The sequence below is a fragment of the Ictidomys tridecemlineatus genome, chromosome 13 (genome assembly GCF_052094955.1).
Source record: "Ictidomys tridecemlineatus isolate mIctTri1 chromosome 13, mIctTri1.hap1, whole genome shotgun sequence".
In the NCBI taxonomy this organism is placed as follows: Eukaryota; Metazoa; Chordata; class Mammalia; order Rodentia; family Sciuridae; genus Ictidomys; species Ictidomys tridecemlineatus.
Genome location: NC_135489.1, coordinates 691,214 through 711,293, shown reverse-complemented (window position 1 = coordinate 711,293; position 20,080 = coordinate 691,214). Strand labels below are relative to the sequence as shown.

The window sequence follows — 20,080 nt, the reverse complement described above, 5'->3', positions numbered from 1 at the left end:
CAAAAGGGGTAGGGATGATAGAGATGGAGAACAGGTTGTTTCTGGGCTGAAGGAAGAGGCAGGTGGGAGGCAGGGTTCCGTGTGGGGACACCGTCTGCGTCAGCATCCCACCAGCAAGGCTGTTCTAAAGTGCCACAGAACACTGCCCTTGGGGGAGTTGGGTGAGATACCAGGTACTTCATGGTAACATGACAGCTGCAGAGAAGTCTGACCTCAACCTGCAAATGTTTAATAAGAAATGTTTATCTTTAAATAGATTCCACTCCCAGTAAGCATTTATGGCTTACAGAACATGCTACTGATCAGAAATAATCTTACTGTGTTGCCAACTTCGATGTTTTATCTTGTTTTCATGGGATGTCTTGGGTTTTTGAAACTTCAATCTACCTCTAATTTTAGTTGTGTTGCAGACATTTTTCAGGCTAACTAAATGTTCTTGGCCTCTAAGGTATGCAACTATCTACACCATGTTTCCAGTGTTCTCCTTAGTGTTGGACCAAGATGTAAAGCCGGAAATGGCGATTCTTTACCCAGAGCTGTACAAGGACCTCACCAAGGTATGGCCCTTTGCCCACGGACTGCACACACGTGCATTCTGAAGTCTTGTTGGTACTCGTTGTCCTTGCAGATACTTCTTACTTCTCCTCAGCAGTTTTGACATTTTCCTCTTGAGTTAAAGAGGGGAGGGGACCTCTCAAGTGTTGGCCGTAGAGCTCCAATGGCACACATGTGTTTAACAGCCTTTGGAGGTTCTGTGAGCTCAACGGGCAGGCGTCCTGGAAAACCGAGAAGAGCTTGTGCCTTGATTTCTGTGTGAAGGACCCTTACTACCTGTGCTTCACCCAGTCAGCATGCATGCCCCTTCCCAAAGAGGTGCTTCTTATTTATTCATTCCCAAAACTAGAAATCGATGGCATCATTGGCCAGGCATTTTCTATAATCCCCAGTATCTAGTGTTGGTTCAGAATTCCATCTGAAAAGTGGCTGGCCGTGTTTTCCAAGTCCCTGAGATGTGTGTGCTGCTGTGTAGGGATGCCGTGAGGAGAAAGTCCACCTGGCAGCTTTCCCTGACTGACGGCACAGAGATCTACTTCCTTGACAGTGCTTTGTTAGGAGTCAAATGTTCCTGAAGGCAGTTTTGAGTTTATCATGTTTGTATATGAAAGCATATTTTTATTTCATGGAAAATTTAAGGACACAGTAGAGGAAAATCTCAGCTCTCCAGATATAAATTCTGGTTGCTTTGAAATTTTCCACATTGAAAGCTTCTCTTGAACCACTACTGAGAACAAAACCCACCAGCCCTCAGTCAAACTCAGTTTGTAGCTGATAACCTAAAATTATCAGATCAGAATTGTTAGAGCTCTAGTATTGTGGAATAGGGAGGAAAGAATTCAGTGCTCAAGAGCAAAATTCTGGTTCAGCTGACTGCTAACTAGCAGACTAGACTCTGGCCCGGCTGATCCTAATCAGCTAACCACATTAACAGACCAAAATCTAATCTATTAATGACTAACGGAATTAACTATTTCAGCCAACCATGAATTAATGGATGACTAGTCCAGTTGACCACTAACAGAATAGATTCTTGTCTAGTTAATCACTAATTAACTAATTAACTTTAGGCCAGCTACCAGACTGTAGCCTTGCTAACTAGCTACCCAGAGTAGTGCTTGATGAGTCATGTTACATTTTGAATTTCTGAATTACATTTTTTTGTACTAATCTGATGGAAAAGGGGTTGTGAACTTTCTTGAAAATCTCTATGTCTTTTATCAGGACAGATAGACCTACTTCAGCTGTGTGCACAAAACTAGGTATAAATGTCAAGCATTATTATCATGCTGATAATGTCTTGACCAGCAGGGAGATCCCCAAGCTGCACACTCAGCAACTAGAGGACTTGTGGTTGATATGCTGAAATGACGAAGCCTTTGTGAGGGTACAGAGTGGGGCCAGTGGTCCAGAACCACAGGGAGCTTTGCAAAGAATCTGTTTCCATAGCTTATGCACAGCCCCATTTCCCGAGATTGGGAGTGTTTGTTCAATGCTCATTCGTAGCTAGCAGGCAGAAATCATCTCTTCCTCACAAGCAGAAGCCCAGCATTTCTGGTTGTACACCTAGGCAGTTGGTACCCAGCAGAGTCAGGACCTCCATGTTAGGAGGATGCTCATCCGCAGGTAACAACAGCAAGCACAAACTACCAGGCATCACATGGCTGTTGCCGGCTCTACAGACTCAGGTCCTATCCACTGTGGATATCTGAATTATCCAGGAACAAGAGCTGCAGGCAGGCACCAAGCATCTGCCAGACCGCTCTTGCCTTGGGCTCCAGCCACAGGGTCAGTAATGCTTGCTGTCATTAGATGACCCCACTTAACAGGGTGTTGCACACAGTCTGATTGAGCTATATCTCAGCTAGCATCTGAGTCTCCATCAGGCAGCCAGCAGTTCAGAACGCTTCAGTGTCCTACACACTGATCCTACATTTTTTTGACAAGAATTCCATCACTCATTTTCTCTTAAATTCCATTAAGATCTGAAAATCTGTACTCTTTATCTTTGTAGTCTCTGTTTCTTTAAAAATCTAGTACTCTTCAAACCCTTTGAATACAATAATACAAAAGTGCTCAACCACAAGTTGGTAGAATTGAAGGTTTTTCCTTCCTGAAGCTAAAGAACTGTTTTTGAAGGTTCTTCTTCTAATCACTTGCCAATGCACCAGTAGGTACAGCTGTTCTTTTCACCTTCTCTAATAACCCTGGTAGCCAAAGGCTAGCCATGCTGAAGCAGGACACCAAGCAAGCATTCTGATGCAGCAGGCATGGTACCAAGGCTGGGAAAACACAAGTGTAGCCCCTGCTCTTGGCAAGCCTGCATAATAGCAGGAAAAGAAAATGTTGGTCCCTGGTAAATCACAGGACAGCAGTGTGGAGTAAGGCATGGACTGCAAATGATCATCCCCAGATAGTTATCCAGCATGTGCCACAGCACTCATCCAGAGGCACAGGAAATCTATGATTTCTTTTGGTGGACACAGCCCTTGCACATCCAAGAGGAAGTACTGTACTCTTCAGTAAAATATCTTGGGTCTTTTGTATTTGATTACCAATCATTTCAGTCTAGAAGTATAAATGATGCAAGTATCACACATCTGCCTTACTGTTCTAATGAGGTCAGCCAGTCCTTATTCCTCTGTCTCTGTGGCCTAAATTACACCAGCTCTTTGGTGTCCATTACCAGGTGTGGTCATGGTAGTCAGCAAATGGATGGAGGAGTAAAGGAATCAACTTGTGCTTTTCTTATTCGTAAAACTGTATGGCTGTATTTGCAGCAGCAGCACTGAGCGTCCTCTTCTGAGGCCCAGGACTCGCTCTGAATCACTCTGCTGTACTCATGCTAAGCTCAGTCAGTGAAACAGGAGACTGATGCACTCACACCTCATGACCCTGCAGTCACCTCCATAGAGCCGGATGCCTGTGACCTCCAAAGAAGCTAGTTAAGTACACCTGTAATCCCAGCAACTCAGGAGGCCGAGGCAGGAGGCTCAAGGCCAGCCTGAGCAACTTTGTGAGACTGTCTCAAAATATAAAAAGGGCTGGGGATGTGACTCAGCAGTAAAGCACCCCTGAGTTCAGTCGCCAATACCAATAAATACACACACACACGCACGCACGCACGCACGCACGCACAAGCCAATAAGGCCAGGTGCAGTGGCCCACGCCTGTAATCCCAGCTGCTCAGGAGGCCGAGGCCGGAGGATCAAAAGTTCAGAATCAATCTCAGCAATGGCAAGGCACTAAGCAACTCAATGAGACCCTGTCTCTAAAAGTGCCCCTGAGTTCAATCCCTGGTACCCAGGGGGGAAAAAAAAACAATGAGTCTCAAGTGCAAGGAGCAAGACCAGAGAAGAGACTATGCCCAGCAAAGCCAGCCAGATCACTCTTCCTGTCACCTTGTCCCATTTGTAAAGACATCAAGTAGGTAATGGCATGCTGATCTTCACATAAGCCTGAGGTTCCCCTGGTCCAGCTACTAGAACCACTCCACTGTTTCTTCTTTTCTAGAGAATATTCACAGAATGATTTTTTTATGGGGTGGAGGGTTCTGGGGATTGAATCTGAGAATGCTTTGCCACTGAGCTACATTCCTACACACCATTCTACATTCTTAGACCTTCCTTTTTATTTAATTTTTATTTTATATCTCTGAGAAGGGGCTCACTAAGTTGCTTAGGGCCTCTTAAATTGCTGAGGCTCACCTTACTTGCATCTTACTGCCTGAGCCTTCCGAGTCACTGGAATTACAGGTGTTTGCCACCATGCCCAACTCAAAATGCATTTATCTTTTGAAATGTATATTTGTGCCATTATATAATTTTTTTAAATAATGGTGAATAAGGCAAGAAACAGAAAGTAAAGACATGGAGATTAGAAAGTAGACAATAAAAATATTTGTGGATGCCATAATTAACTAAGTACAAAATCCCAAAGAAAAAAAATTTAATAAGTCATTTTTAATTCTGTATACAACCAGTAAACAATGACATCAGAAGAAATATAAGCACCATCTGCAGCATTTGCAGTAATACACAAATAGGCAGAGCACTCAGGGCAGCTCTGAGAGCACATGCAGGCCCCGTGTTCTAGGCAGCACCACAGGTAGGCAGTGGTGGCACGTGTATGAGTGGGGAGACTGCATGTTGCTGACTGTCAACAGGCGCATTCTGCACTTCAGATGTCAACAGGCGCATTCTGCACTTCAGATGGAAAAGCAGGGAACTGGGTTTGGCAAAACAATTTAGGAAACAGAGTTGGTAGACTACTACCTGCTTTCAAGGCTTGCTATACTGCGGGCCATACATGATCAATCAATCAATAATGATGAGGGTGATGTCAAAATGGCACAGAAAGCAACCTCAAAACCTCCCAGTGGCTGAAGTGGAACCCAGTCAGCAACAGAAGAGATGACAGTCTCATTGTAACCAAAGAGTACAGTAAAAACCGCATCCAGGCTGATACACAAATAGCCCACCAAGGAGTGCATGATTGGCAGAGGATAGATGAAGGTCAGTAGGACAGAGGAGAGCCCAGAAACCCACCCATAGGCATTACTGGCCTTTGACAGGAAGTCAGGCAGAGGAGGAGTGATACCAACAAATGGTGTCAGGACAGCTGGCTACCCACATGCGACAAGAGCATCCCAAGTGCAGGGTCATTTACAGTGGACCATGGCCTAGATGCACATGGTAAGCCTTCTAGAAGAAAATGCAGGAGAAAATACACATGACCTTGGGACGGGCAGCACATTGTTAAAGAAGACATAAGGTCAAAAGCAGGACTCATAAAGGGAAAACATGATAAACCAGACCCTTTCTCTGTGAGTGGTAGAGCTAAGTATATGAAAAGACAGTACACAGACTGAGAGAAACACCTCAAGTCATACAGTGGGCAGAAGACTGTGTTCCTGTATGTGAAGAACCCTTAAAATTCAACAAGAAAATATCCCAGTTTAAGAGCAAAAAAATGTGAACTGACACCATTCCAGAGATGATGTACAGACATCAAGTAAAAATAAACATGAGAAATGCTGAACGTCATTTTTCTTTCAGGGAGTTGCAAGCTTAGGTGACAGTGAGATAGAACCACACACTTGTTAGAGTGGCCAACACACACAGCACTGCCAGTCTGGAAGCTGGGGGCCGTGACCCCGCAGGAAGACTGCTGGTGGGACTGCAGAGTGGGACAGCCACTGGAAACAGTTCAGCAGTTTCTTATAAAATTAAACATAATGTGTATGTGACCTAGCAATCCTATTCTAACTATCTAACCAATAGAAGCAAAAACTTGTGCTCACTAAAATTCTGTCCACGACGTTTATGGCAGTTTTGTCATACTTGCCCAAAACTGGAAGCAGCCAGATGTCCTCAGGCCAGTGAGTGGATGAGCATTCCAGGGACTGTAAAAAGCAGTGAAGGTGCAGCCCTGCTGAGGTAGCATTGGAACAGCAGGTTCTTCCCACACATTCTTAAATGCCTCTTACTGTGCAGAAGAGCCAGATGCCACATTGCTTGGATTCCTGTGCCTGAAACCTGGGAGATAGACAACTGTAGGTCCCAGAGCAGATCAGTGGTAGAGGGGGTCTACCAGAAGGGGCTGCTGCATCTGGCACTGTGGTGCACACCTGCCTGTGCATGCCAGAGCCCTTGGGACCTTGCCTCAGAGGGGACCAGGCTGTGATAGATGTATCAGCACCCAATCACATAGAGTGGGTGGGAGGGCAGGAGCTGCCTGAGTGACCTGGGATCTGCTGAGAGGCCAGAGACAGCGGTACACAGCCTGTAGGTTCCTGTGATACATGCTCTTTCACAGGGAAATCCCCTGTGTCCTGGGTATAGAATAGGTACAAACAGGTGGCAGACCTGTGAGCCAGGCCAAGTAGGAGCACCATGATACCAGAAAGTAAGGAACTGCTCAAAAAATCAGTAATGATGGGGATGATGCCAAAATGGCATAGGAAGCAACCCCAAAGCCTCCCAGTGGCTGAAGTGGGACCCAGTCAGCAACAGAAGAGATGACAGTCTCATTACAACCAAAGAGTACAGTAAAAACCGCATCCAGGCTGATTCGCAGACAGAAGCCCCTTCCCCTCTGAAGAATTCCAGTGGTAAATGTGAAGGAGCAAAGGAACAGGGAGGCAAATCAAGCCCCCCAGAGCCGCTGTCAGCGAACACCCTTAGGGTAACTGAGCTTCAGAAAGAGACTGAAGAGAAACTGCTTTTGCCTCAGCTGAAGTTGGCTTCCCCAGGGTGCTCACTGATGACCAAGGCGCACACAGCAGTTCAGAGGTGGAGCCCCAGCAGCACAAGCCAGGAGCTCCTTGGTGGCTAGTGGGTGCCCTAGTGTCCTGCTGGAGCCCTTTGTGGAGTCCCTTCCCAACTGCCTCGTCCATCCTTCAGAGACATCTGGCAGGCCCAGGTTTAGGGCTTCTACAGATCTCATTGGTGGTTTGAGAAGTGTCCAGGTCATCAAAGACCAAGGAGGAGTCAGGAACTGGCCAGGCAGCAGGACACAGGGTTCTGGAAAGCTGGTGACGTCTAGTCAATGCAGCCCTTGGAGAGTTTCTGTTGCGTGTGTGCTCGCACGCTCGCTCTCGTGCGCGCTCTCTCTCTCTCTCTCTCTCTCTCTCTCTCTCTCTCTCTCTCTCTCTCTCTCCCCCCCCCCTCCCCCTCCCTCCCTCCCTCCCAAATATTTATTTTTTTAGTTGTAGTTGGACACAATACCTTTATTTCATTTATTTATTTTTGTGCCTTACTGAGGATCAAACCCAGTGTCTCTCCTGTGTTAAGCGAGTGCTCTACCACTGAGCCACAACCCCAGCCCTTTGTCTCATTTTTAATTGCCTCTTTCATCTTTCTTCTCAAGACTCATCAAAAATTATTATTATGTGATTATAACAACCAGGTTTTGTGTTGTAAATTGAGAAGACAGGGCTGGAGAACACAGTAGTGAGAAAAGTGGTAATGAACAAAGATACATGTTTCTGAGCATCTGGAACGTCCCTCTACAGGTCCCAACTTCAACCAACAAGTAATACATCACCTGTGTGCATGGCAGTGTCTTCCACACAGACTCATGCAGCATGCACGTGTGGACATACATGTCTGTATGATCCCCATGTTACACACAGCTTGGCTCTCATCTACTCATGTGCTCATGGGCACATGTCAACATGGATGTCAGTGTGATCCACACATGTTACACACAGTTTGACTCTTTATACTCTAATTTATTCAAAGTGGATTAATGTTTTCTTAAAATTCTTGATTTCATTTTTTGCATTTTTGGTGCATTTATAATTGAAACAACTCTTCTTAAGTCTATAATGTTTAATTGGCAATACAGCAGTAGCATTTATTGAATTTACTGTTTCTGGGTTTGTGTGTATCTCCTATCATGGCGTGATTTATTTAATCAGCATGAGGTCCGTACTGCTGTCATCTCTGTTTCACAGAAGAGGAAACTGAGGTATGTAGATTAGATTCAGAGCCCAGGGACATGGCAGAAAGAGTGTGCTCGCTGAGGCTGACTGCAGGTGACCTTTGTCCTCATCCCAGGTGCTCGCATGTGCACCTGTTGCGTAGACAGTGGTCCTGTGGAATCCGTGTGGCAGACACGTGAATCCATCCATCAGAGCAACAGACAGTTCTTTCCTCTCCAGGAAGAGCAGCTGTTTATGGGAAACGTGCTGCCTCCGTGTGTGTTCCTCCAACACACGCAGGGAGGTTTTGTCTCGTAAGCCACACAGACTGAGTGGGCTTCCACGTCAAGATCAAAGCTATCTCTGCCCATCCCTCTGAGTCTGCTCATTAGTGCATGACCTGCTCAGTCTGCCCGGATATAGAAGCTTCCGAAGAGGTGCCATTTGACACACTATTTGAAACAAGCATCTATTGATGTTTGCAGCTAACAAGAGAAATAGTGTACGCCCCTTTAACCTTCAACCTAAATTGGTATTTACCTCACATAAGTAATCTGAAAGCTTTTCAGCAAATCTGATTACAAGGAAAATATTTATTATATCAATAAATTATAATATATCTTTATTATATCAAGAAATTGAAGCCATGGGGCTAGAGTTGTAGCTCAGTGGTAGAGCACTTGCCTCTTAAATCTGAGGCACTGTGTTCGATTCCAAGTACCACATATAAATAAGCAAATTAAAAAAAAAAAAAAAAGGTCCATCAACAACTAAAAAAAAAGAAAGAAAGAAAGAAATTAAAGCCAAGCACGATGGCATATGCCTGAATCCCAGTGGCTCTGCAGGAGGCTGAGGCAGGAGGATCACAAGTTCAAAGCCAGCCTCGGCAACTTAACAAGGCTCTAAGAAACTCGGTGAATGAGACCCTGCCTCTAAAAAAGATACAAATAAGGGCTGGAGATGTCGTCCAAGGCTAAGTGCCTCTAAGTTCAATCACCGGTACCCAAAAAAAGAAAAGAAAAAGAAATTAAAGTCAAACTTTTAAATTACTCAAGTAAAATTTGGTACATGTGTAATTATAGACGGTTCCCGTGACTGAAGACTAAATGTTCACTAGTGTCCAGTCAGAAAAATGCACTTAGGAAATACGTACTAAGAGAACCTGCTTAAAATATGTCAGTGTTTGTTTCTGCTTCTTGAAATCTTACCTTTTAATAATTCCATATGTCTGGATCTTGCTTCTTACACTCACATATGGAGGACTCGGCCTCAGTCAGCTGCTTCACAGGTGGGCACTCGTAGCCAAGGGAAGTGCTTGAAAGGAGCTATCACTGTCCTTTACAGCGGTAGAACTCGAGTCCACACACCTGCTCTTGGTGGGCTTCTGTGGGTCTACAGCTGGAGTTCTGCTTGGCACACGTATTTTCTCTTGGGCATATTCTTATTGCTAAATGTCCCAGCAGACACCAGGAAGATAAGTGCCGGGTCCAGAGTCTGTCTGGTATGTGCATCCTTGCTGTGTCCTCTGGTATCCTCAGGGCCCCATGACTGTCATCTGGCTATCCATTCGTCATGAGAAACTGTCCCCTCAGTAGGGAAGCCCCAAATCAAATACACAACTTTGGACTCTGATAAGTCATCACTGAGCACCAGTAACATACAGTAGGAGCTTGAGGAAGCCAGCAGGCTTCTGGGGTTTCTTCACCTGTGGAAGGTTCTGCCTGTTTTAAGTGAGATGCCACACTCCTGAGAACAGAAGCCACAGCGCCAGGTGATCTCTTCTGGGCCTGTCCCAACTCTCTGTAGTGCTGCAGGGCCTCCTGTGTCAAATCTCTATCACCAAAAGCCAGGGCTCTGGGTCCTTGGCTGGCTTTCCTCCTCAGATTGGAGAATCTCAAGGAGGGGGTGAAGTAGAACGGCAGGCCAGGCCAGGCCCTGGTTTGTGATGCACCCCCAGTAACCTGCATGCAGTTCAGAGTGTGGAGCCGGCAGGAAGCCATTCTGTGTGTCAGCAGAGGCCTGACTTACTGGCAGCTCTTCCATTTAAGGGCCAGTCAACTTTTACTTCAGTTGCTGTGGACTCTTCTAATTGAGGAGATCTTGTATCTTGTACATTTTTGTCTGAAGACACTAGAAAGTAAATACAAGAATATTTATTCCCAAGAAACATAGAAGTAAAGGGAAGTTATTTTTATTACAAATATAATTTTGACCCCTAGTTCATTTAAAAGTTTGTCTACAGAGGGCTCTTCCTGGCTCACTAGGACCCAGGGATGGGGCTGTGGCCAGGAACCATGCAACCCTATGGACAAAGCAGGTCAGATGCTCCCCAGACTCAGGCATTCAGTAGAGTGCTCCCTGGAAGACCCTGGGGACAGTGTGCACAGTGGGGCTGGAGGCCTGAGCCTTTGAGAAACCCCAGCCCTGATTCCCTGGGGACAGAAGAGTAAAGCATGCCATTCTCTGTTGATGAAGCTGCCCCCTGTTTTCCCTAGGGGAGATCCTTGTCCTTCAAGACCTTCCTCATCTGGGTTCTCATCAGCATTTACCAAGGTAAGACAGGCCCTGGTTTTACTGGACCAAGGATTTCTGTTGGTCTTCTCTTAGCAGTATTGTTTTCACCTCCAAGTTAAATTCCAACAGCTTAAGATTTCATCAGCAGTTAAATATTGCCTTCTGTTTATCTTGTAAATTGATAACTCCAGACATGTGGGTCGGTATTTTTTAAATGATGCATCTCAGTTAAAAACTGACCTTTTTTTAAATATGTATATTAGTTGTAGATGGACAGAATGTCTTTATTTTATTTGTTTATTTATATGTGGTGCTAAGGATTGAACCCAGTGCCTCATGCATGCTAAGTGAGCATTCTACCACTGAGCTACAACACCAGCCCCAAAAAACTGACATACTTTTAATCAAATGTTAATCCAGAAAAATGTAACAAGCACTCTTCCCATTATCCCTGCACAATGGCTTTCTTTGATATGTGATGATGACAAGGCCTCAGGAAAGCTGGCTTACACAGCCACATGCCTTAGCCGCTCTGTGGGTGCTCCAGGTAAGTGAGGGTGCTGCAAGTGTGGTTATCCCCCAGCACATAGATTACATGCGGCCTTCGGTAGAAGTGTCCTTCCTGCAGGTGTTGAGACGTCTGTGAGCCTCTGCCTGGTGCTGAGCTGGCTGATGCCACAGTCCAGAGTATGACCAGGCTGTCCATCTGTGTGGGGTGTGTGGGCAGCGTGCTCCCCAGCTGACCTGTGTGCTGTTTTCTAGGAGGTATTCTCATGTTCGGGGCCCTGGTGCTCTTCGAGGCTGAGTTTGTACACGTGGTGGCCATCTCCTTCACAGCACTGGTCTTGACTGAGCTGCTCATGGTGGCTCTGACCATCAGGACATGGCACTGGCTGATGGTTGTGGCCGAGTTCCTCAGTCTGGGCTGCTATGTGGCCTCCCTCGCCTTTCTAAATGAATATTTTGGTAAGTTTTTGAACATTCTGTTATTGTTACCTCTGAGAACATTGCCTTAAATTGTAGATCACAATAAAACTCATATTAGACAATTTCACAACACAAAATTTATTTTTCTGCAAAGAAAAAATTTCTTGCATTCACCTGTAAAGTTAAGATTTCCATCATCTTGGCTTTAAAAGATGTTGAAGCATCCTCCTTGGCCACTTTATCACACCAGCTCATTTGTCCTCCCCAGAATCTAGGCCTCGTCCAGCTGGAGATTGTGAATGATGGAGACTATGTCAGTGGTCAGACACTGGGTTACCCACCTCCAGATTGGTCAGTGGCTGGGAAGACCAAGCATGCTTCCCTCTTAAGGTGTTTAAAATCAGGGCAGAGAGCAAAGAATCATTTGGCATCAGGTCTGACTCATTTCCCAGAGCCTGTCAAGGCCCTGTCTCCTGCCACTGCCTCCACACTGTACATGAGAGCATGACACCACGGCTGCCTGCGGGTGGCAAGTTGACACTCTTCCTGGTCTGGGCGGAAAGTTCCAGGTCTGTACCCTAGGGAATGTCCCAGGCAGGTAAGCAGTCTATTTAATGTCCCCTGCACTGCAGGTGAGGATGTGAGCCCTCTGCTGCTGGCGTGCTGATGTTGGCACCTTGACATAAAGTATGGGGCCCTCAAAGCACCCAGAATTAAACCAGCAGTGAGTGAGTGCAGAAGCATGGTGTAGTCTACCACTCTGCTGCTTTGCTTAATGCAGTGGTGAGCATGTAGGCAGGAAAAATATTAAAACTTCATGCTTATAATTTTTAGAAGTTACACAAAAAGCCTGCCTATAGCACATAAGAAAGGGCTTCTTTCTAGTTAGAGTAGCTTAGCTGTTTGTCTTTGGAGAATAAATGTTTGCTGTATTTTTCTGTATGATCATAAACACACATAAATGGGAGCTACAGAGCCCCAACTACATGCTTGGGCAGGACCTGTCCCCCTGAACCTGCTTCTCTGAGCCAGGCCTGGAGAGTAGCAGCATGTCCAAGGATATGAACAGGTGCACGGAGCCCCATCGTGCCCCAGGATGGCAGGCATTCAGGGGAGCTGCGTTCTAAGGTGGAGCCCACTTGGAGGTTTAGCTGCAGACCCAGTGGGGCATATCTGGGTGCTTGCTGTTAAGTTATAGGAAGTTAATCACACATCTCAGCAGTAGGTGATAAAATAACAGGGTTAAAGCCAGTCACAAATGCATTTCATACTGACATTTTTGTTGCTTTTTAATGTATTTCTGTAATCAGTAGCTAACCACCTGAAACTGTCCTGCTGTCTGCTTTAATCCGTCCTTCATGTTCTTTACTCCTGTTTTGTCTCGGAACAGGTATAGGCAGAGTATCTTTTGGAGCTTTCTTAGGTAGGTGAAGTTATGATTTCTTTCAAGAGTATAGAAATTTAGCAAAAAAAAAAAACATATATATATTTATATTGATGGAGATACTTATCTGTTAACAAGTCTTCCCCTGATTTAGTCTTCCCACTGACTCAGACATCTCGTGAGCCTGGGGGGTTGGGATTGCCTCTGGGTACTTGGTGTCTGAGTGAAAGGCCGAAGGCGAGGGGAGCCACTGTATGTCCGTCCTGCCCTAGAACTTTGGCCTTTTCCGTTTTAGTAGCAAAGCTCCTGAAAAGCACTCCCAGGTGTCTCAAAATGTGGGTCAGGTTGCCTGTGGCCTTCTCTTTTTGGCTTCAGCCCATTGTATGGACAGCAGCTGTTTTCCCTACAGCCTTTATTTTTGTAAAAGCCCAACTCCTAGTAAGTAGATCTTTCTATCCTTTTCTTTCCTTTTTTTTTTTTTTTTTTTTTTTTTTTTTTCAATCTAAAAGGCTTTTGCTGTGTGTAGAATGGAACTACAGATGTCAGGTTTTCCACAAGTCTCTTCTCCTGCGGACTTAAAGCAGCCATCTTTACCCATGCAGTCTCGTTGAGGTGGTGAATAGGCTTGTTCGAGGTGACTGTGAGAGTGAGGATGCCTGGGACTGGTGGGCTGAGAAGCACTTGAGACTGGCGCATCTGAGCGTTCATGTCACAGGGACCTGCCAGCTGCCCCAGGCCCCATGTAGCTGGCTCTGCCTCAAGAAGAAGACTGGCCAGGGTAGCCAGACAGAGCAGAGGCCAGTTAACTGGCATCTTCCCCAGAGCCACGTGGCAGTTTGCAAATCCTGCCATAGGCTGCCTGAACGGCTAGCCATATATGGTGGCCATGTGCAGCCCCTTCCTAGTGCTCGGCCCCCTGTTCCTTCTGTTGAGAGAAGAACTGTGTGTGCCAGACACAGGTAAATAGCATGCATGAAGGCCCTTCAAGGCTGAGTTAGGCCTGCTGGGCGAGGGCGTAGTGCTGAAGTGGAGGCCTGGGAGGTGGTGGGGCAGGCTGCAGCTGTGGCCTGGGCTGGGAGTCCTGGCAGCTTTCACACTCTGCCTCCTCCCCACAGATGTTGCCTTCATCACGACCGTGCCCTTCCTGTGGAAAGTGTCGGCCATCACTGTGGTCAGCTGCCTTCCACTCTACGTCCTCAAGTACTTGAAGCGCAAGCTCTCTCCTCCCAGCTACTCCAAGCTGAGCTCCTGAGAGGTCGGCAGCTGCCAGAGGCCTCCAGGCACCATAGGCCTCTCAGCTGGCTCCTGTGGGAGGTGGGAGGTAGGGGGCTGGGGCCTGCCCTTTCCTCTTTGATGTCCACTGAGGCAGCACGGGCTTCCACTGGAAAGGAATCTTGTTCCTTCCCTGCTACTATAAAGGATTTGCCCTTCTGAGAGCTGGCAGTGGTTTCTGCAGCTCCCCAGCACTCGGGTTCTCCTTTGATGTGGAATATGAAAGCCACTCCCCTGCACAATAAAGTCTGCACACTGGGGAAGCTTGTCTGCCCTGCAGCCACCCTTGCCGCCGCCCACGGCCATGATGCGCCTCCAGACTCCTGCGGGGCTCTCTGCTGGGCGCTCACGTGGTTGTATGTCCTTGCATAGAGTGTGTTCCTCCCAGAAAAACCCAGGTGACAGATGGTGTGACATCTCTGATTGCAGTTACATTGCCGCTGGGAATGGAGCCATTTGTCAAAGGCATTGCTGCTCCATAGTGTGTCCATACTCCATGTCCTCTCACGTCTGCAAAAATCACATTCAGAAAGAGGTTTTGCTGTGTAGCTGGTGTCCCTGGGGGACTTGTGATACACATACATGTGCTGGCCCTAGGGTGGAAGAGCCCCCAGCCCAGGCTTCAGGAGGTGTCCAGGTATCCACCAGCAGCTCCCTGGCGTGCCGTGGCCCCTGCTGCTGGCATTAGGGTAGAAGAGCCTGTGGGCCAGGGCTTGGTCCTCCCAACGGCCCCAGCTCTGTGCCCTTCTCAGGATGTTTCAGGAGCCCTCCAGGGAGCTTGCTGCCGAGCACCTGGCCTCTTACAGGAAGGAGTCTATGGTTTTCTGAAACAGTCTGCAGTCCTCTGCACCAGGTGTCTTATGCACCACACTGTTCTTCACCTTGAGCACCCACTGAATGTAACCCCACCATCCTTGTGTAATGCCCACCCATTGAGGGGAGCACCGTGGGGGTGGCCCCCAACAAGCCCTGTGTCTGTGGTGCCACCTCCTCCTAGGCTTATGTCATTACTGCTTTTCAAAGGAGAGGCTCAGTGCCACAATAAAGTGTATTCCTTCCCATATATCGTCACATGTGCCTTTTGGATCACATGCCTGTGGCAGGCTATCTTTGGATGCCTCAGCATTCAGAATTCCCAGGTGGACCTGGGACCAGAGAATGCTGTTTCTCATATCCCCCACAAGGTGTCACTATTTTGCCAGTTTCTCCAGCAGCGTCCCGTCTGGGGCTGCCAAGCTGGAGGAGTGTGCTGAGCTGCTGGAGCCTGCAGACTCCCACCATCTTGGTGGATTGGGAGTTCATGTCCCTGTCCTTTCTTTCACACAATTTGAGTTAAGGGCATTGGATTCACAGGAATGTCTCGGCCTGTGTGCTGACGTGGCATCTCTCATTGATCTGGGTACAGAATACCAAGTTCAGATTAGACATTTCTTGCCTCTGCTGTTTTTAAAATAAAACAAACACCCACGTGGGAGGTTGACTAACAGTTGTAACAGTTGACTAACAGTTGTATCAGAAAATCTAAATACTGTGAGCCTTTGGAATAGCATTTTTGCACATCTTTAAATAAAACATGAGGCTTTTGTGAGCCTTAGATACAGAGTAAGGAGAAATGGCCAAATATGAGTTTCTGGAAATCAGAATGTGTGAAGTCAAAGCCCTCTGTGAAGCGAGGAGAATCACTGCAAAATGCGGCTTCTGGGGCTAAATGAGGCCATTCACAGGAAGGAAGCAGCCGGCAGACACCTGGCACATGGTAAGCTGCTCAGAGGGAGTTTGTGATATTGGTTCTGATAGATGGGACAAAGTAATTGCCTAATAAAGGGTCTCTGGATCTCATCCAGCTCAGGTTTAGGAACCAGCTCAAGAGGGCAATGGTGCCCTCGGGCGGGTGAGGACTAGTTTGTGGAACAACCTCATTGGGTCCCGAGTTCTTCAGCTGCATCTGTCAGAGGTTCTCTAGCTGAGCTACCTGCTTGTCAGATGCTGCCCAGCCCCCTCAAGGCCTCTGGAGGACCCCACTCCTGTCCTGGAGCACAGGAAGGCCGTCTAGATGGTTCAGGGTTGACCTCAACCCTCCTCCATCAGAAGCTTCATAGGAGAGGAGATTGCTCTCAGCACAGGAGTCTCAAGTGCCCACTGTGTGTCAGGTGCGTTTAGGGACATGGCAAATGTGGCCCTGCAGGGGAAAGCTGACATGGAGATGAGAGTTAAGGCACTGCCAGGACAGTCTAGAGGAGACTCCTCAGAGAGGTAGGGTTGATGCTGAGACCAGAGAAGAAAGTAGCCACTTGCGCAGAGACAGGGAAGAGACCTGTGTTCAATGCAGGTGGGGTAGAGTGCAGACGGGAGGGCCAAGTGGGCAGGTAGGTGACAGGAGAGGGGCCAGGGTGGAGTGGGCAGGCTGATGGGTGGACTCTGCTGCTGCTCTCCACACCTCATCCTCCTTTAGGCTTGCAACCGTCTTGTATTTTTATCCAGTGTTTCTAAATCAGAGGGTGACACCATGTTCCTAAAGCCTATACCACCCCCCATGAAGCCAAAACAGGTCGAGTCAGGGGTCACATGCACCCTTACTGTACCGGTAAGGGCCCTATGAAGAGCCTACAGTGGAAAGACACACTCGCTGCTCGACCTCTAAGGCCTAGGGCACTGTCTTCGTGGAGCAGCTGAGCAAGTCCAGATTCTCATCTGTGGGAAGATGGGGACAGTGTCGTGGGTGAAAAATCACTTTCCTAAATGCAGTGGATACTTTAGCCAAAGGCAGATTATCAGGCTGCATAAAAAGCAAAACTAACCACGTGCTGTGTACAGAGAGAAATGCCATAAATATGGAGGGAGACACAGTGCAAGAGCAGCAAGCTGGGGCAGGTGGAGCCTGCCGACAGGAAGCGCTCAGAGCCAGTGCCCTGCAACACCATTTCTGAGGACCCTCAAGCTGAAGGCGTCCCTGCAGGCAGTACACACTGGACAGGGGCTGCAGGGGAGTGGAGTGAGGAAAGCTGTGGCTGCAGTCAGTCTGCTGTGGGACACCAGTTGCTGTCCTGTGTGGCTGGCATCCTCCGTGCCCTGTGTCAGAAACAGCTGCACAGAAACCCCAGACCTTGCTGACTGAGGGACCCTGCGCCCAGCTACTGCAGTGCACCCACCAAGGCAGCCAGGTACTGGGTCCACAGGCACCAGAGAAACAGGAATCACATGGCTCACTTACGGAGGGCTCGTGAGTTGAGGAAAACATGATGGGAGAAATTCTAACCAGTTCCGATTTAATGAAAATGTCAAGATTTGAGAGTTTCTTAAAAGAAACTTATAGATCTAAATGCTTATGTCAGAAAATAGAAAAGTCCTAAGATCAACGTGTAGACTTCTGCTTTGGGAAGCTAGAAAAAGAGTAACAGTGAGCCCAAAGCAAGTAAGAGGCAAGAAGCAAAAATAAATAAGTAAAAGTGAGTATCAACAAAATAGAGCACAGATGAGCAGCAGGAGTCTAGGAATGCGAGGCCAGCTTGGTGAAGACCCAACCAATGCCAGGTGGACGAAGACAAAGGTACCAAGGTTTCCATCACAGAAAGTCGCCCTGGAGGAGGGAAGGTCAGTTTGGCTCCAGGTTTCACGTTGGTCTGGCCAGTTGGCTGTTGCCTTTGGGCCTGTGGGGAGGCAGAACATCACCGCAGTCAGCACGAGGGGGAGCAAAGCTCTGTGGCAGCTGTGAAGCCGAGGAGGGAGGAGTGGTCAGGGTTCCTGTGTCCTTCCTGTCCTGCCCCCAGTGACCTCCCTCACTGCCTTCCACTAGACCCCCTTCTGCAGGTTCCACCTCTCCCCGTAATGCCATCTGCTGGAGACCCAGCCTTGGACACATGCGCCTTTGGGGGACATTTAAGGTTCACCCAGAACAGCTAGTGTCTTGGGGGCCTTTGGGGTGATGTGACTACAAGGGACAGCAGGAGGGGCTGTGTCTGGATGCTGCAAGGGCAACAGCTCCTGCACCTGCACGCTCCCACTCGCGACTTCACACGTGGGCCAGAGTAGGGACCCTCCCCGCAGCTCACCTGTGTTTTGAAACTTGCTGTGAACCTGTATTCGCAGAAGTTCTCAGAGTGCCATGACATTCTGTGGGTTGAGGACCAGATGGGGAAAGGTCTGGCACCATGAGCAGGCTAGGCCAGGGGCTGCGACTGCTCAGATCAAGGCCTCAGCTTTTTCTGGGAGGAGACCAGCTGACAGCGGTCTCTTCACCTTGAGGGTGGGTCTGTCCTGGGGGAAGCTGCCTGGAGTTGTGGCCTGTCCTCTGAACCCAGCGTGGCACTACAGTGAGTTTGGGTGGTACCATGCAGTCTGCACATGGCCCTCATTGTGGGCTGGGCTTGTGGCCAAGCCATCCCCCAGGCAGAAAGGCCCTGCCTTCTCCAGGGGTCAGGAGGCCACAGGCCCTGCACCTAGCCTCCCTATGGTCAAGGACAAAGGGTCTCTCCAGGGTCCCCAAGGGTAAAAGAGGTACCACAGGGATAGCTTGGGTGTTGGGGTACCCACGTGGCCTGCAACCCAGGGGACAGCAGCACAGAAACTGGACCTGGCTCTCTTGTTTCCACAGCTCCTGGGTCTTAGTGACAGTTGAGGCACAGGGATGACAGAGACCTGAGGATGGGGTCAGAGAGTACAGCTTATAGAGGACAAGAAGTCTGTACTGTGCTGTGCTGCCTCTAGGGCTCAGCTGGGAGTCAGCTTTTGGTAGCCTGCGCATACACTTGAGAGACCACTTCTAGTGCCCTGGCAAGGCAGGACCTGCTCTCCCTGTCTCCTGTCAGGTCTTGTGCCCGACTGGCCCAGCTGCCACCACCAGCTAAGATCTGCTGCCCCTCACTCACCTGGAAAATCACTTCTCACTATCCAACCTTCCTGAGGTTTTAGGCACGTTGGCCACCAGGGACCATGCAAGCCACATTGAAAGGTGGCATGCCAGAAAAGTCACTTTGTGTTTCTGGGGCCACCCTGAGAAAGAAGAAGGGTTTCCCTACCATCCCTGCAGCTCTGCCCTGAATTTAGAGTCTGCTGGAGCCTGCCTCTCCTCAGAGCACCCTTGGACATCCTTAGGGGTGGGACTGGCCTTTTCAACCTTCCTGCCTCTTCTAGAGGTCAGTGTGGTGCCCTGGATATGCTCAGAGGCACTGGATCAGTAACAGGGGGTGGTCGCAGTGGGGAAACTGAGGCATGGAGAAGATTCCCCAGAGCAAGGAAACAGCCAACCTGGAGTCCAGGACACTCTGTGTTTGGCTGTATGGACCTGGCTGAGCCCATCACCCTGTTTCCCAAGTCATGAGGTTATGTCCCTGCAGGTTACCCAGCTCCCTCTGCACAGGTCTCTAGTCACTTGGAAAAGACCTGATGCTCCAAGAGCCCCACAAGAGACAGCCACTTAGTTCCCCTGGCAGGGACCAGCCAAGCCACCACCACCAAATGCCCTCGACAGCAGGGCTCTCACCCAGCCTCTCTACTCCTTTCAGCAGAAACTAGCCTGTGTCTCTAGGAAAACTGCTCATCTTGGGAAAAGTTCAGGCTTTCAGAAATAATATTGAGACCCCCATGTTCCCCTCAGCTCCTGCAAACAGGCGGACCTTGTCCAGTGCAGCAGACCTCCTTAGCCTGCTGTCCACTCAGCCCTGTGGCCAAGCCCCATCTGGGAGGTTCCTGTGGGCACTGCCTTGACGACAGGACTGGAAGGGGCGTTGGAGGAAAGGTACCTAGTTCTAGCTTCTGGGCGGGCACATGACACACATAGACTTGTGTCCTTGTCAGGCCGTGTCCGTAACCCAGATTTGGAGCTACCTTGAGGCTGAACAAATTCCCTCTTTCCAATCCATTGTGCCCAATTTTAGCGTCCAATAGTGTCCCTGGGGTCCTCTGCAGTCCACCTTTGTACTGAGCTCAGGTGTGATTTCCAACATCTCCAGGAGGGGGTGCTAGAAGACAAGAAACAGGTCCACCAGGCAGCCCTAGTGCAGTGG

General features: G+C 48.5%; 1 protein-coding gene across 2 annotated transcripts in view; it reads left to right on the top strand.

Annotated features, from left to right (window-relative positions):
* Positions 1–15,141, top strand: part of Atp9b (ATPase phospholipid transporting 9B) — a 254,916-nt gene extending 239,775 nt beyond the window's left edge. The window contains exons 26-30 of one of the 2 annotated variants that reach the window (XM_078029852.1): positions 449–557; positions 10,477–10,534; positions 11,258–11,461; positions 12,813–12,845; positions 13,922–15,141. In XM_078029852.1, coding sequence (XP_077885978.1) covers positions 449–557; positions 10,477–10,534; positions 11,258–11,461; positions 12,813–12,845; positions 13,922–14,058 — 541 coding nt within the window. In that variant the 3' untranslated portion in view covers positions 14,059–15,141. The remainder of the gene's footprint in view (positions 1–448; positions 558–10,476; positions 10,535–11,257; positions 11,462–12,812; positions 12,846–13,921) is intronic. The other variant, XM_078029853.1, reaches the window with a different exon arrangement.
* The last annotated feature ends 4,939 nt before the right edge of the window (positions 15,142–20,080 follow it).